This window comes from Bos taurus, chromosome 9 (genome assembly GCF_002263795.3).
Source record: "Bos taurus isolate L1 Dominette 01449 registration number 42190680 breed Hereford chromosome 9, ARS-UCD2.0, whole genome shotgun sequence".
NCBI classification, from domain to species: domain Eukaryota; kingdom Metazoa; phylum Chordata; class Mammalia; order Artiodactyla; family Bovidae; genus Bos; species Bos taurus.
In genome coordinates, this window is record NC_037336.1 from 24,505,374 (window position 1) to 24,519,801 (window position 14,428).

At 41.6% G+C, this 14,428-nt stretch overlaps 1 protein-coding gene across 1 annotated transcript; it reads right to left on the minus strand.

The window, feature by feature from the left end:
- Window positions 1-645: 645 nt before the first annotated feature.
- On the minus strand, window positions 646-2,059 carry LOC101908069 (mapk-regulated corepressor-interacting protein 1-like). The gene has a single exon (XM_010808390.4). The coding sequence runs from the start codon at window positions 1,962-1,964 to the stop codon at window positions 1,671-1,673; it is 294 nt and encodes a 97-aa protein (XP_010806692.1). The 5' UTR covers window positions 1,965-2,059; the 3' UTR covers window positions 646-1,670.
- Window positions 2,060-14,428: the final 12,369 nt, after the last annotated feature.

The window sequence follows — 14,428 nt, forward strand, 5'->3', positions numbered from 1 at the left end:
TGATATTCACCTGTAATTTTCTTTTTTTGTGGCATCTTTGTCTGGTTTTAGTATTAGCATGATGGTGGCCTCATAAAATTACTTTTGCAGTTTACCTTCCTCTGTAATTTTCTGGAAGAGTTTGAGTAGGATGGGTGTTAGCTCTTCTCTAAATTTCTGGTAGAATTCAGCTGTGAAGCCTTATGGTCCTGGGCTTTTGTTTGTTGGAAGATTTTTTATTACAGTTTTGATTTCCACGCTTGTGATGGATCTGTTAAGATTTTCTATTTCCTCCTGGTTCAATTTTGGAAGATTATAGTTTTCTAAGAATTTATCCATTTCTTCCAAGTTGTCCGTTTTATTGGCATATAGTTGCTGATAGTAGTCTCTTATGATACTTTGTATTTCTGTGTTGTCTGTTGTGATTTCTCCATTTTCATTTCTAATTTTGTTGATTTGATTCTTCTCTCTTTTTTCCTTGATGAGTCTGGCTAATGGTTTGTCTATTTTATTTATCTTCTCAAAGAACCAGCTTGTAGTTTTGTTGATTTTTGCTACAGTCTCCTTTGTTTCTTTTTCATTTATTTCTACTCTGATTTTTATGATTTCTTTTTTTCTACTAACTTTGGGGGTCTTCATTTCTTTTTTTTTCTAGTTTCTTTAGGTGTAAAGTTAGGTTGTTTGTTTGATTTCTCTCTTGTTTCTTGAGGTAAGCTTGTATTGCTATGAACCTTCCTCTTAGCACTGCTTTTACTGAATCCCATAGGTTTTGGGTTGTCGGTTTTTCATTTTCTAGTTTTTTTTCTTTTTTTTTTTTCACTTTCTCTTTCTCTCTCTCTCTTTTTTTTTTTTTTGCCAAGCCAATGCCACCCCACCTTTATTTACTGGTCCTCAGGTTCCAGTCAGACACTTGAATCTGGAGGGCACAGGAAGAAAAAAAATGGCCCTGAAGACCCTCCCAACTCACCACCCAGAGCAGGACCCACTGGGTAGCCTCGTCAGCTCAGGCCAGCCCCACGCCCCTTCCTAAGGGCGAGCCAGACCTGGCTGCCTAGAACCCTTGGAGGGGGCACCCAGCAGTGTGCCAAGCCCGGAGAGCTGGTGTCATCCTAAAGCTGACAAGGAAAGAAAGGGCCAGGCTGGACAGTGGGGTGGGGGGTCAGACGGTCCCCGTGCCCCGGGCACAGATGCAGCAGGGTTCGGTGAGGGACCCATGCTGGGTGTGGCTGGGACCACCCTGTCCTGGCTCCTGGCCACTTCAGGACAAAACCAGCCCAGTCTCACAGCACAGGAGATAACAAAGGCCCCTCATCTCCCTCCTGATCCTGGAAGTGCCCAGGGGTTTGGGGTGGGGGCAGGAGAAGGCGACAAGAACCAGGGTCGAGGCCCTGGGGGCAGGCAGGACCAGCAGCTCCAAAGGTCCAGCCAGGCCCGGGATGGGCACGGGCTGGCAGGGCCGAGGCCCTCCTAGGGACGGGGGTAACCTGAGATCCCCCGAGAGGAAAGGAGAGGCTCAGGGAGGAGGGGCAGGCCTTGGCCATCAATCATGCCTGTCCTGGTCCCGGGATTTTCGGCCCACTGGGAGCAAGGCCCCCTCCCCCTCCCAGGAGCTGAGCCCACAGGAGAGGAGGCGGCCAGCGGCAGGCTGCACCCAGATCTCCCGGAGGCCAAGGGAGGGGCACTGGCGCGCCTTAGGACTTCTTGGCGTCCTGCGTGTTCCGTCGCTTCAGGTCGCTCAGGTCGATGGGCTTGAAGGTCTTCAGGCTGGGGTTAGGGACCTTCTCCACGTACTCCTCCACCAGGTCCTGCTCGCTGCCCGACATCTGGCTCCGCAGGTCCCGCTCCACACCCTGCCAGGCTTCATAAATGAAGCGCACATTCTCCTCCTGGGCCGGGGTGAAGATCTCGCTGCTGTTGAGGGGAGAGCGGGGGCCACTGTTCCTCTTGCCGTTGTAGATGACTCTGAAGACGGGGGAACTGGTCATCGCTGGGGCGTCTGGTCCTCACACTCCACTGCTGGATCCCCTCGGCCTCTCGCCCTCTCGGCCGCCGCCGCTGCCAGGGGCCCGGCCGGAAGTCCGGTTTTTCATTTTCATTTGTTTCTATGCATACTTTGATTTCCTTTTTGATTTCTTTCACGATCTGTTTCTTTTTCAGAAGTGTGTTTTTCAGCTTCTATATTTTTGTATTTAATAGCTTTTTTTTCCCCCCTGTAGTTGACATCTAATCTTACCACATTGTGATCAGAAAAGATTCTTGAAAGGATTTTAATTTCTTTGAATTTACCAAGGCTAGATTTATGGCCCAGGATGTGATCTATCCCGGAGAATGTTCTGTGTGCACTTGAGAAAAAGGTGAAATTCATTGTTTTGGGGTGAATGTCCTATAGAGATCAAATAGGTCTAACAGGTCCATTGTATCATTTAAAGCTTGTCTTTCCTTGCTGCTTGTCTGTTTTGTTGATCTATCCAAAGGTGTAAGTGAGGTATTAAAGTCTCCCACTGTTATTGTGTTACTGTTAATTTCCCCTTTCATACTTGTTAGCATTTGCCTTATATACTGAGGTGCTCCTATGTTGGGCACATATATATTTATAATTGTCATATTTTCTTCTTGGATTGATCCTTTGATCATTATGTAGTGTCCTTCATTGTTTCTTTTCAGTCTTTGTTTGAAAGTCTGTTTTATCTGATATGAGTATTGCTACTCCTGCTTTTTTTTTTTTTTTTTTTGGTCTCCATTTGCATGAAATATCCTTTTCTAGCCCTTCACTTTCAGTCTGCATGTGTTCCTTGGTTTGAGACTGCTCTCTTGTAGACAGCATATATAGGGGTCTTGTTTTGGTATCCATTCAGCCAATCTTTGTCTTTTGGTTGGGGCATTCAACGCACTTACATTTAATATAATCATTGATAAGTATGGTCCCATTGCCATTTACTTTGTTGTTTTTGGTTCAATTTTATAAGCCTTTTTTGTGTTTCCTGTCTAGAGAAGATCCTTTAGCATTTGTTGAAGAGCTAGTTTGGTGGTGCTGAATTCTCTCAGCTTTTGCTTGTCTGTAAAGCTTTTGATTTCTCCTTCATATTTGAATGAGATCCTTGCTGGGTATAGTAATTGGGTTGTAGGTTTTTCTCTTCCATCACTCTAAGTACGTCCTGCCATTCCCTTCTGGCCTGAAGAGTTTCTAATGAGAGATCAGCTGTTATCATTATAGGGATCCCCTTGTATGTTATTTGTTGCTTTTCCCTTGCTGCTTTTAATATTTGCTTTTTGTGTTTGATCTTTGTTAGTTTGATTAATATGTGTCTTGGGGTGTTTTGCTTTGGGTTTATCCTGTTTGAGACTCTCTGGGTTTCTTGGACTTGGGTGGCTGTTTCCTTCCCCATTTTAGGGAAGTTTTCAACTATTATCTCCTCAAGTATTTTCTCATGCCCTTTCTTTTTGTCTTATTCTTCTGGGACACTGAAGATTCGAATGTTTGGGTGTTTAACATTGTCCCAGAGGTCTCTGAGATTGCCCTCATTTCTTTTCATTCTTTTTTCTTCTCTGTTTCATTTATTTTCACCATTCTATCTTCCACCTCACTTATCCTCTCTTCTACCTCAGTTATTCTACTGTTGATTCCTTCCAGAGTGCTTTTGATCTCAGTTATTGCATTACTCATTATTGATTGACTCTTCTTTATTTCTTCCAGGTCCTTGTTAAACATTTCTTGCATCTTCTCAATCCTACAGACTTGTCAAAGTTTCCTGGTTGGGGGAGTTTGCCGTCTGTGTTCTGATTGGTGGAGCTGGATCTCTTCTCTCTGGAGTGCAATGAAGTGTCCAATAGTGAGTTTTGAGGTGTCTATGGGTTTGGCATGGCTTTGGGCAGCCTGTCTTTTAATGCTCAGGGGTGTGTTCCTGCTTTGCTGGAGAATTAGTGTGGTATGTCTTGCACTGGAAATTGTTGCCTCCTGGATAGAGCTTGGTTTTAGTGTGGGTATGGAGTCTTTTGGGTGAGCTCTTTTCTATTAATGTTCCCTGGAATCAGGAGTTCTCTGATGTTCTCAAGTTCTGGAGTTAAGCCTCATGCTTCTGGCTTTCAGTCCTTCTCTTATAGTAGACTCAAGACTTCTCTATCCATACAGCACAGATGATAAAACATCTAGGTTAATGGTGAAACAATTCTCCACAATGAGGGACACCCAGAGAGATTCATAGAATTACACAGAGTAGAGAAGAGGGAGGAGGGAGATAGAGGTGGCCAGGAGAAGAGGGGGAGTCAAAAGGGGAAAGAGCAATCTAGCCAGTAATCAGTTCCCTAAGTGTTCTCCACAGCCCAGAACACCCAGACAGATTCACAGAGTTAAGTAGAGAAGAGAAGGTGAGGAATGAGATAGAGGTAACCTGGGGGAGAAAAGGGAGAGTCAAAAGGGAAGACAGCAATCAAGACAGTAATCACATCCCTAAGTGAAAATGGATACTGAAGATTAGAGTCTTAAAGGTATAAAATTGATAACAAGTACTAAAAAGAAAAGATTAAAAATCTAGACTAAAGGTTAGACTCTCAAAAATACAATATAAAAAAATACAAAACAAAATCAATAACAAAAATTTTTAAATATATATATATATATGAAATTTGCTTTAAAAATAGGGTCTTTTTTTGCAAGGTAATAGTTGTTTATAAAAATGAAAATTAAAAGAGTAATAAAGAACTTAAATTTTTAAAAAGTTAAAAGTGATAATAGTAAAAATATATCTAGGAATTTCTCTGGAGCTGTTGTGAGTAGTGTGGGATCAGTTCAGTTTCAGATAGTTTCCTGTTCCAGCTTGTATTTATTCTCAAAATCTATAGGCCCCCTCCAATGTACAGTCAATGTTAAGTTAACCACAGGGTTTTAATCTGTTGCACCTGTCACTTCCAGAGCGGTTCCCTCTTCTATGTTTATTTTGGCTTCCTCTGTTTTCAAGCCTTTTCAGTGTCTAAATTCCACCCTGACACAAGGAGGCAAAGGTGGTCACTTATTTAGGCCCACTAGTTCAGTTGTGTGATGGGGAGGGAGGGACACTGCAAACATCATAGGTGTGTGTGGGGAGTGTTTGCATTGTATGGACTACATTGGGTTTGTCACAGCTCAAGGCGGCATGTGCTTCCCGGGTCTACACTGCTCAGGCTCCAGGGTGCTCTGCAAGGGCACTATCCCAAGTGGCCTCTGTGTTTCATGCACTTCCCAGGTCTAAGCCGCTCAGGTTCTCGGGTACTCCGCGAGGGCACAGACCGGGTTCAGCTTGCATTTTGTGTTCTTCCCAGGTCCGAGTAGCTCAGGAAACCAGGTGCTTGGTGAGTTCACCCTCCCGTGTGAGCCATGCATCTTAATCACCTCCCCAGTCCTGGCTGCTCGGTTTCCTGGGTGCACCATGAGATCACTGTCTCAGGTGTGCCGTGTGTCTCCTCTGAGGAGCTGATCTCAGGCTGCAACCCTCCTGGCAGATGTCAACCATCCAGGATCCCAGGTGGTTAGCAACTGGAACCTGCTCACAGTTTGGTGGAAGATGCCATCTCTGGGGCCGAGATTGCGGCAGCCCCTTGCCTTCTGGCTCTGGGTGACCCCACTTGCCTCTCTGCCTCTGGCAGAGGAGGGGCCTTTATGCAGCTGGCCAGCTCTCCATTGGTGTTCGCTCAATCCTTTGTTCTGTGAGTGTGCCAGGCTGCGTGTTAGAGCCTTTTGCAGAAAAGTTCTCTCTCTCTCTCTCTTTTTTTTTTTTTTTGTCTCTCTGGTGATCCCTCAGTTTGGGGTGCTATCTCAATTTAGCTCCCTCAGATTGTCTTCAGGGCATTCAGGCCAGGTCCTTACCCTAAGGACCGATGATGCAGCCTGTGCCTCCCTGCCCAGCCCCGCTCCCTGGTGCTGGACTCGAGCGTCCGGGCTACTTCTCTGCTGGCAGTTGTGGCTAGGTGTGTATTCTGTGGGGTTTTTTTTGTTTGTTTGTTTTTTTCTCTCCTGGTTATGTTGCCCTCTGAGATTCCAAAACTCCCCACAGACCTGCCTGTGAGAGGGTTTCCTACTGTGTGGAAACTTCTCCTTCATGACTCCCTCCCCAGGATGGGTCTCCGTTCCTAACTCTTTTGTCTCTTTTTTGTCTTTCATATTTTGTCCTACCTCCTTTTGAAGATAACGGCTGCCTTTCTGGGTGCCTGGTGTCTTGGCAGCATCAGAAGTTGTTTTGTGGAAGTCGCTCAACATTCAAATAATCTTTTGATGAATTTGTGGGGGAGAAAGTGGTCTCCCCATCCTATTCCTCTGTCATCTTGGGACCATCCCCTCCAATTCCAGTATTATTGCCTGGAAAATCTCAAGGACAGAGGAGGCTGGTGAACTACAGTCCATAGGGTCTCAAAGAATCAGACATGACTTAGTGACTGAGTATACTTACACACACACACACACACACACAGGGATAAAAGGGCTCTGACTGTTCTTGTTGATCAATGTAGTTCAGCTAAAGGCAGAGCTATTTGATTAGGAATTAAAACTTTTGCAGTTGTTTTTTGACAGGGCTTTACTTTTGACTCTGAGAATTTACTTTTCAAAACTGCTTGAAAAGTCATAGTGCTCTACTTAATAATATCCTCATGGTAAGAAAAAACTGATGTGGATTCCAAGGAAGTCCTGTGTAGTTCTAGAAAGAAACTTTAAGTTCTGGCAGAATCTGGTTCAATAAGTATGAACTCAGTCAGTTCAGTTGCTCAGTCATGTCCAACTCTTTGTGGTCCAATGGACCATAGCATGCCAGGCTTCCGTGCCCATCACCAACTCCCAGAACTTGCTCAAACTCATGTACATCGAGTCAGTGATGCCATCCAACCATCTCATCCTCTGTCATCTCCTTCTCCCCTCAATCTTTCCCAGCATTATCAGGGTGTTTTCTAATCTGGCAGCTCTTCACTTCAGGTGGCCAAAGTGTTGGAGTTTCAGCTTCAACATCAGTCCTTCCAGTGAAGACCCAGGACTGATTTCCTTTAGGATTGACTGGTTTGATCTCCTTGCAATCCAAGGGACTCTCAAGAGTCTTCTCCAACACCACAGTTCAAAAGCATCAATTCTTTAGCTCAGCCTTCTTTATGGTCCAACTCTCACATCCATACATGACCACTGGAAAAACCATGGCTTTGACTAGATGGACCTTTGTTGGCAAAGTAATGTCTCTGCTTTTAATATGCTGTCTAGGTTTGTCATAGCTTTTCTTCCAAGGAGCAAACATCTTTTAATTTCATGGCTGCAGTCACCATCTACAGTGATTTTGGATGAATTAGTGAAAATAAAATAGGTATTTTCAGCTTTACATCTCTTGAAATGGGAAAACTTTATTAATGGTGTTTGTCTACCATAAATTATTTCAAATCTTTGAGAGCAAAATTCATCTATGCAAATATATCTAAAATTAGTGATTACTTAAAAATGCAATTGCAGATATGCAAGAGTTAAATTCAGCAAAAGAACTTCTATTTCTTTTTGATATTATACAAGGGACATTGGTGGATATTCGTCATCTTAATACCCCAAATCTTAAGTTACACAAATACATTAGAAACATTTAAAAATAAAATCTAAAAGAAATTTCTGTGAAATGAACATTTCTGTATTTTACAGTTTTAAATCCCTTCACAGTTTATATTTAAACTTTAATTTGATATCTTTTATCTTATTTGATTCGACCCCCCCAAAACTAAAACTTGGTTAGTTAATGATACTATTTTTGGGGGGATAAAATTATGAGCTGAACTGTAGTTTTCCAAAATTTTTTAAAATAAACTACATCAGTGTTTTAATCCATGATATTGAATAGGTGATGATTATGTGTAATGTAGCATCTTGGTCATTCAATGGGGCTCCCCAGTGGTGCTAGTGGTAAAGAACCTGCCTGTAATTGCCAGAGATTTAAGAGTCACAGGTTTGATCCCTGGGTTAGGAAGATCCCCTGCAGGAGGGCACGGCAACCTACTCCAATATTCTTGCCTGGAGAATCCTATGGACAGAGGAGCCTGGAGGCTACAGTCCATGGGGTCGCAAAGAGTCGAATATGACTGAAGCAACCTTGCATGCTTGGTCATTTAATATGCAACATTAAATTTCCAGGGCTTTTCTGGTGGCTCAAATGGAAAAGAATCTGTGCAATGTGGGAGACTCTGATTCTATCCCTGGGTTGGGAAGAGTCCCTGGAGGAGGGCATGGCAACCCACTCCAGTTTTCTTGCCTGGAGAATCCCCATGGACAGAGGAACCTGGTGGGCTACAGTCCATGGGGTTGCAAAAAGTCGGACACGACTGAGCAATTAAGCACAGCACAGCAAATTCCCAGAACCTTTACTTAAAGTTAGATCATCTAATATACTATTATTTCACTTTTTGCATAGCTTACAAGAAAAGACAATGACATCCTTAGTTGCCTAATTTAGATAAACATTTCAAATTTCAGAGGTACATATTGACTACAAAAATATATGAGAACAAAAATATGAAATAAAGATAGATCTTCTGAGTTACGCTTATGTATTCAATTTCAAATCCTTGCTTTTTGGGAAAATGTGTGCCCTGTTATAAACAAGAATTAATTGGATATTATGGTGAATAATTAAAGAGTACAATAAATTATACTCTTCCAAACCTTTCATCCGCTTACTAGTTACAATATCTAGGAAACTATGCTTGAAGTGTGGCTTAGAATATAGGAATAAATCACCATGTAAATGTACCCTGCCTGTAAGTAATATTTGTTAGTGTCTAAACATATTCTACATGTAAAAAAATCTGATGCTCTTAAATTCTAAAAAGGATATCTGGAAAAAGATAACTTTCAGTGCTTAAAATTATTTTATTCTCTCCAAGATATTTCTAAAATTTTTCTCAGTTACCATATAAAAAGAAAAGTAAATCTAGTGATTTAGTTTATTAGTATTGTTCTTTCTGTTCTACTGATTTCTAATTTCCTTCAGCCTTATTGTTCAGGAAAAAAGTAAGGCATGGAGTAAGGAAAGGCTCCCAAAGAAGCTTAGATAGTGAGTTTCCCCACCAAATAGCAAACCTTCAAACGTTAAAATAATCATATTTGTGTCAAGTCGCTTCAGTCGTGTCTGACTGTGACCCTAGGAACTATAGCCCACCAGGTTCCTCTGTCCTTCAGATTCTCCAGGCAAGAATATTGGAGTGGGTTCCCATGCCCTCCTCCAGGGGATCTTCCCAACCCAGGGATCGAACCCGAATCTCTTAAGTCTCCTGCATTGGCAGGCAGATTCTTTACCACTAGTGCCACTTGGGAAGCTCGCAATAATGATAACAATAGCAATAACCCATTAAACATCATTCAGTGAAGTTTGTGGAAAATAACAAACTGGAAAAGTTGCCTTAGGTTGGCTTCCTCACTAATACTAAAAAACGTAGTAAAACTTCATGAATATAAGCAGTTATTTTTTGCTCAGTATCTCCCTGAAATGAATTACATATACCTACATACCTACATACATATATGTTTACAAGCAAATACTTCAAAAACTGAGACATAGAAAATTAAAGGATAAAACTTTTAACGCAAAATGTGTGGCCATTGGCCATAATATCAAAATATAATACTGGTATTGCTGTCTGATATTTAAAATATTTCATTCTATTGCATTTCACAATAAGAAAAATTCTTGGCTCTGTGTGTGTGCGCGCGAGTGTGTGTGTGTGGGTGCGGGCACTCACACACTCAGTTGTGTCCAACTCTGTGACTCTATGGACTGTAGCCCTCCGGGCTTCTCTGTCCATGGATTTTTTCCAGGCAAGAATGCTGGAGAGGGTTGCCATTGCCTTCTCCAGGTAATCTTCCCTACCCAGGCATTGAACCTGTCTGTCATGTCTCCTGCATTGGCAGGTGAGTTCTTTACCACCTGGTGAGTTGAGCCAGCAGGGAAAAGGAAAATCAAATGCAAGCACCCATCTCCTTCCAAGAGGTTTTTTGACAAAAGGAAAGAGAAGTGTTTCTGATAAATGACCCTCATGCTCTACAAGCTTTAAATGGAGAAGAGCAAATAGAAACAGAGTTTTACCTCAATGCTATACATAATCCCCCTAAGTCAAGACCTACAGTTTAATTTCAAATCTTTGCCTTTTTAGAATTCTTAAGCTATAACATGGTAACATGGTAATATGGTACAGTAAATTGTTGTTTAGGTATTATGGGGAATGAACATGCAATAAATTATATACTGTTCCTTTTGGCGTTCCCAACCTCTAGGTAATTAAGACATAAAGAACTACATGTCTTGGGCATGATCATTGGAAATCAAGCTCTTAGTTCTTTTTTAAAAACTGGTAGTTAATTATGTCTAATTGCCTCAGTGGGGTAAGGGCCTATTTACCATGATCTTTTTAATGATATCATCTCTTAAAAATATAACACTGCTTGTTTTGGGAATTTGTACCAGGCTTAATAATACAATACAAGGATTAATCAGATAAACTCTTTAAGATATTCAAAATCATTATGAATAAGATAAAATTCATTTGAATTGCAAAATGTTCTCTTTTAATTCTGATTGAACAAGGGTCATATATTAATTATTGCTCACTTAATTTCATTTAGCTAGCTTATTTCATGCTTTAGTTACATTATAGCCCATTCTACTTGTATTTATATATGACCCCTTTGTGTATATTTAGTGCAGGAATAGGATAGTGGCTCTGCTTTTAAATTTATTTTACCTTGGTGACTGGTCTAGCAACTGATGGTTAGCAAATAACTCTTCTTCTCTGGCCGTAGATTGGATGTTGAATAGACAAACCTGACTTTGGGCTAATGTTACTGGGAGATTTGAATGTAGATTTCCAAAGAATAGCAAGGAGAGACAAGAAAGCCTTCCTCAGTGATCAGTGCAAAGAAATAGAGGAAAACAATAGAATGGGAAAGACTAGAGATCTCTTCAAGAAAATTAGAGATACCAAGGGAACACTTCATGCAAAGATGGGCTGAATAAATGACAGAAATGGAAGGGACCTAACAGAAGCAGAAGACATTAAGAAGAGGTGTCAAAAATACACAGAAGAACTATACAGAAAAGATCTTCATGACCCAGATAATCACGATGGTATGATCACTCACCTAAAACCAGACGTCCTGGAATGTGAAGTCAAGTGGGTCTTAGGAAGCATCACTACGAACAAAGCTAGTGGAGGTGATGGAATTCCAGTTGAGCGATTTCAAATCCTAAAAGATGATGCTATGAAAGCGCTGCATTCAACATGCCAGCAAATTTGAAAAACTCAGCAGTGGCCACAGGACTGGAAAAGGTCAGTTTTCACTCCAATCCCAAAGAAAAGCAATGCCAAAGAATGCTCAAACTACCGCACAATTGCACTCATCTCACACGCTAGTAAAGTAATGCTCAAAATTCTCCAAGCTAGGCTTCAACAGTATGTGAACTGTGAACTTCCAGATGTTCAAGCTGGATTTAGAAAAGGCAAAGGAACCAGAAATCAAATTGCCAGCATCCACTGGATCATCAAGAAAGCAAGAGAGTTCCAGAAAAACATCTATTTCTGCTTTATTGACTATGCCAAACCCTTGACTGTGTGGATCACCACAAGCTATGGAAAATTCTTAAAGTGATGGGAATACCAGATCACCTGCCCTGCCTCTTGAGAAATCTGTATGCAGGTCAGGAAGCAACAGTTAGAACTGGACATGGAACAACAGACTGGTTCCAAATAGGAGAAGAAGTACGTCAAGGCTGTATATTGTACCCTGCTTATTTAACTTATATGCAGAGTACATCATGAGAAAACTGGGCTGGATGAAGCACAAACTGGAATCAAGATTGCTGGGAGATATCTCAATAACCTCATATATGCAGATGACATCACCCTTATGGCAGAAAGTGAAGAACTAGAGAGCCTCTTGATGATAGTGAAAGAGAAGAGTGAAAAAGTTGGCTTAAAGCTCAACATTCAGAAAACTAAGATCATGGCATCTGGTCCCATCAATTCATGGCAAATAGATGTGGACACAATGAAAACAGTGGCAGACTTTATTTTCTTGGGCTCCAAAATCACTGAAGATGGTGACGCAGCCATGAAATTAAAAGACACTTACTCCTTGGAAGAAAAGTTATGACCAAGCTAGACAGCATATTAAAAAGCAGAGACATTATTTTGCCAACAAAGGTCCGTCTAGTCAAAGCTATGGTTTTTCCAGTGGTCATGTATGGATGTGACAGTTGGACCATAAATAAAGCTGAATGCCGAAGAGTTGATGGTTTTGAACTGTGGTGCTGGAGAAGACTCTTAAGAGCCCCTTGGACTGCAAGGAGATCCAACCACTCAATCCTAAAGGAAATCAGTCCTGAATATTCATTGAAGGACTTACGCTGAAGATGAAACTCCAATACTTTGGCTACCTGACGTGAATAACTGATTCATTTGAAAAGACCCTAATGCTGGGAAAGATTGAAGGTGGGAGGAGAAGGGGACGACAGAGGATGAGATGGTTGGATGGCATCACTGACTCAATGGACATGAGTTTGAGTAAACCCCGGGAGTTGGTGATGGATAGGGAGGCCTGGCAGTGCTTCAGTCCATGGGGTCACAAAGACACAACTGAGTGACTGAACTGAACTGAACTACTGGGAGATGGCACTTGCTCAGATCTTTGAAACAAAACCAGCATCTCTCCTGTTTTTTTGTCTCTTCTCTTTCCTCTTTTCCCCTCCCCCTTACTGAAGGTGATACAGGTCAAAACACACGTTCCTGGGCTTGCCTGGGGGCTCAGTGGTAAAGAATCTGCATGCCAGTTCAGGAGACTCAGGCTTGATCCCTGATTCAGGAAGATCTCATATGCCATGGAGCAACTACACCCATTCACCATAACCTGCTCTAGAGCCCAGGAGCCACAACTACTAAAGCCCACATGCCCTAGAGCCTGTGCTCCATAACGAGAGGGACATCATTGTGCAGTACAACTGGAGAAGAGTCCCCGCTCTCTGCAACTGGAGAAAAGCCTGCACAGCAACTAAGACCCAACACAAGCAAAAGTGAATAAATAAATAATTTTTTTAAAGACACATTTCCCAGTGCCTGGGAGTCACCATATTATTATATGAAGGGAAGTAACATTTATACTTAGGAAGAAAGTTATGATATTGTTAAGAACAAAAGACATATAAAACAAATGATTAATACCATGCTATGAAGAAATAAAAGAAGAAAAATATAAGCGTGGCTGTTATTATTTATGTAAAGATTTACTTAGATGAGGGCTTCCCTGGTGGCTCAGACAGTAAAGAATGTGCCTGCAGTGCATGAGACCTCCATTTGATACCTAGGTTGGGAAGATCCTCTGGAGAAGGAAATGGCAACCCACTCCAGGATTCTTGCCTGGAGAATTTCCTGGTCAGAGGAGGCTGTGGGGCTACAGTCCATAGAGTCGCAAAGAGTTTGACATGACTGAGTGACCAACAGTTTCACTTTCTTTACTTAGATGAAGACTTGAATTGTTTCCTTAAAAATACATTTAATTTGAATAATGGATAAAAAGGAAGCTAAAGCAATTGTAGGAAAGTGAAAGATGAAAATGGGATGCAGACTACAGGACTGAAAGGGGATGGTGAGGAAACTAGCTTGATTCAAGCTACAGCTTTTTGTTGCAAAGTTTAGATTGCCAGGAAAAGAGTGCTTTCTGAATTCCTAACTTTATACTTGGTGAACATTAACTCAACCGCTAGTGCCGCTGTTGTTGGCAATTTGTGCTGAGGAAGTGGAGAATACATCAGTGATGCTTCTGTTTCACTTCATTGGAGAAACTGTCCCTCTTTCAATAGAATCTTGGTAGGACTGTAATCATTAAAACTTGCCCACAGCCGTAGCAATGAGCTTATCACTGAGGTTGAACCATTTATTGCTCTGAATTATTTTGGACACAATTATAGTTCCAGTGATGGCATATATCTCAGAGAAATGTCAAGTACTTTTCAGGGACTAATACATAGACGCTGGAAGAAAGAGTCACTATTCCCAGAAAGATAAAGTTCTGGTTCTGCCAGAGTCCATGTTGCTTATCATGTAGAGAAAGTTAGCCCACAGAGTGAAGTCAGACAAAGCAGGAAAGCAGGGAGGTGGAGAAATTAAGATAACCTCAGTGCCTACATTTGAGCTTCCAGTTCCAATTGTGCCAGCAGGCAATAAGTTCTATTGTGATTTCCTAGTTACATGAAGCAATATATCCCCTTCAACTTGGCTTCAGAGTCTGTCACTTAACCAGCAGAATCTTAATTAGTACTCTGACCAGTGGGGAAAGGATTGAAATATTAACAGGATCATGAACACAGATCACAGACAGTAGTTTTATTTTTATTTATGTATTATTAATGTTCCATAAGTAAGAATATGAGGTCAAGGGAGCTTGGCCAAGAACTGGCTTAAGGTAATCAATTGC

Coding starts and splice junctions, on each gene's coding strand:
- LOC101908069 (XM_010808390.4), bottom strand. CDS start 1,964: ATGACCAGTTCCCCCGTCTTCAGAGTCATCTACAACGGCAAGAGGAAC.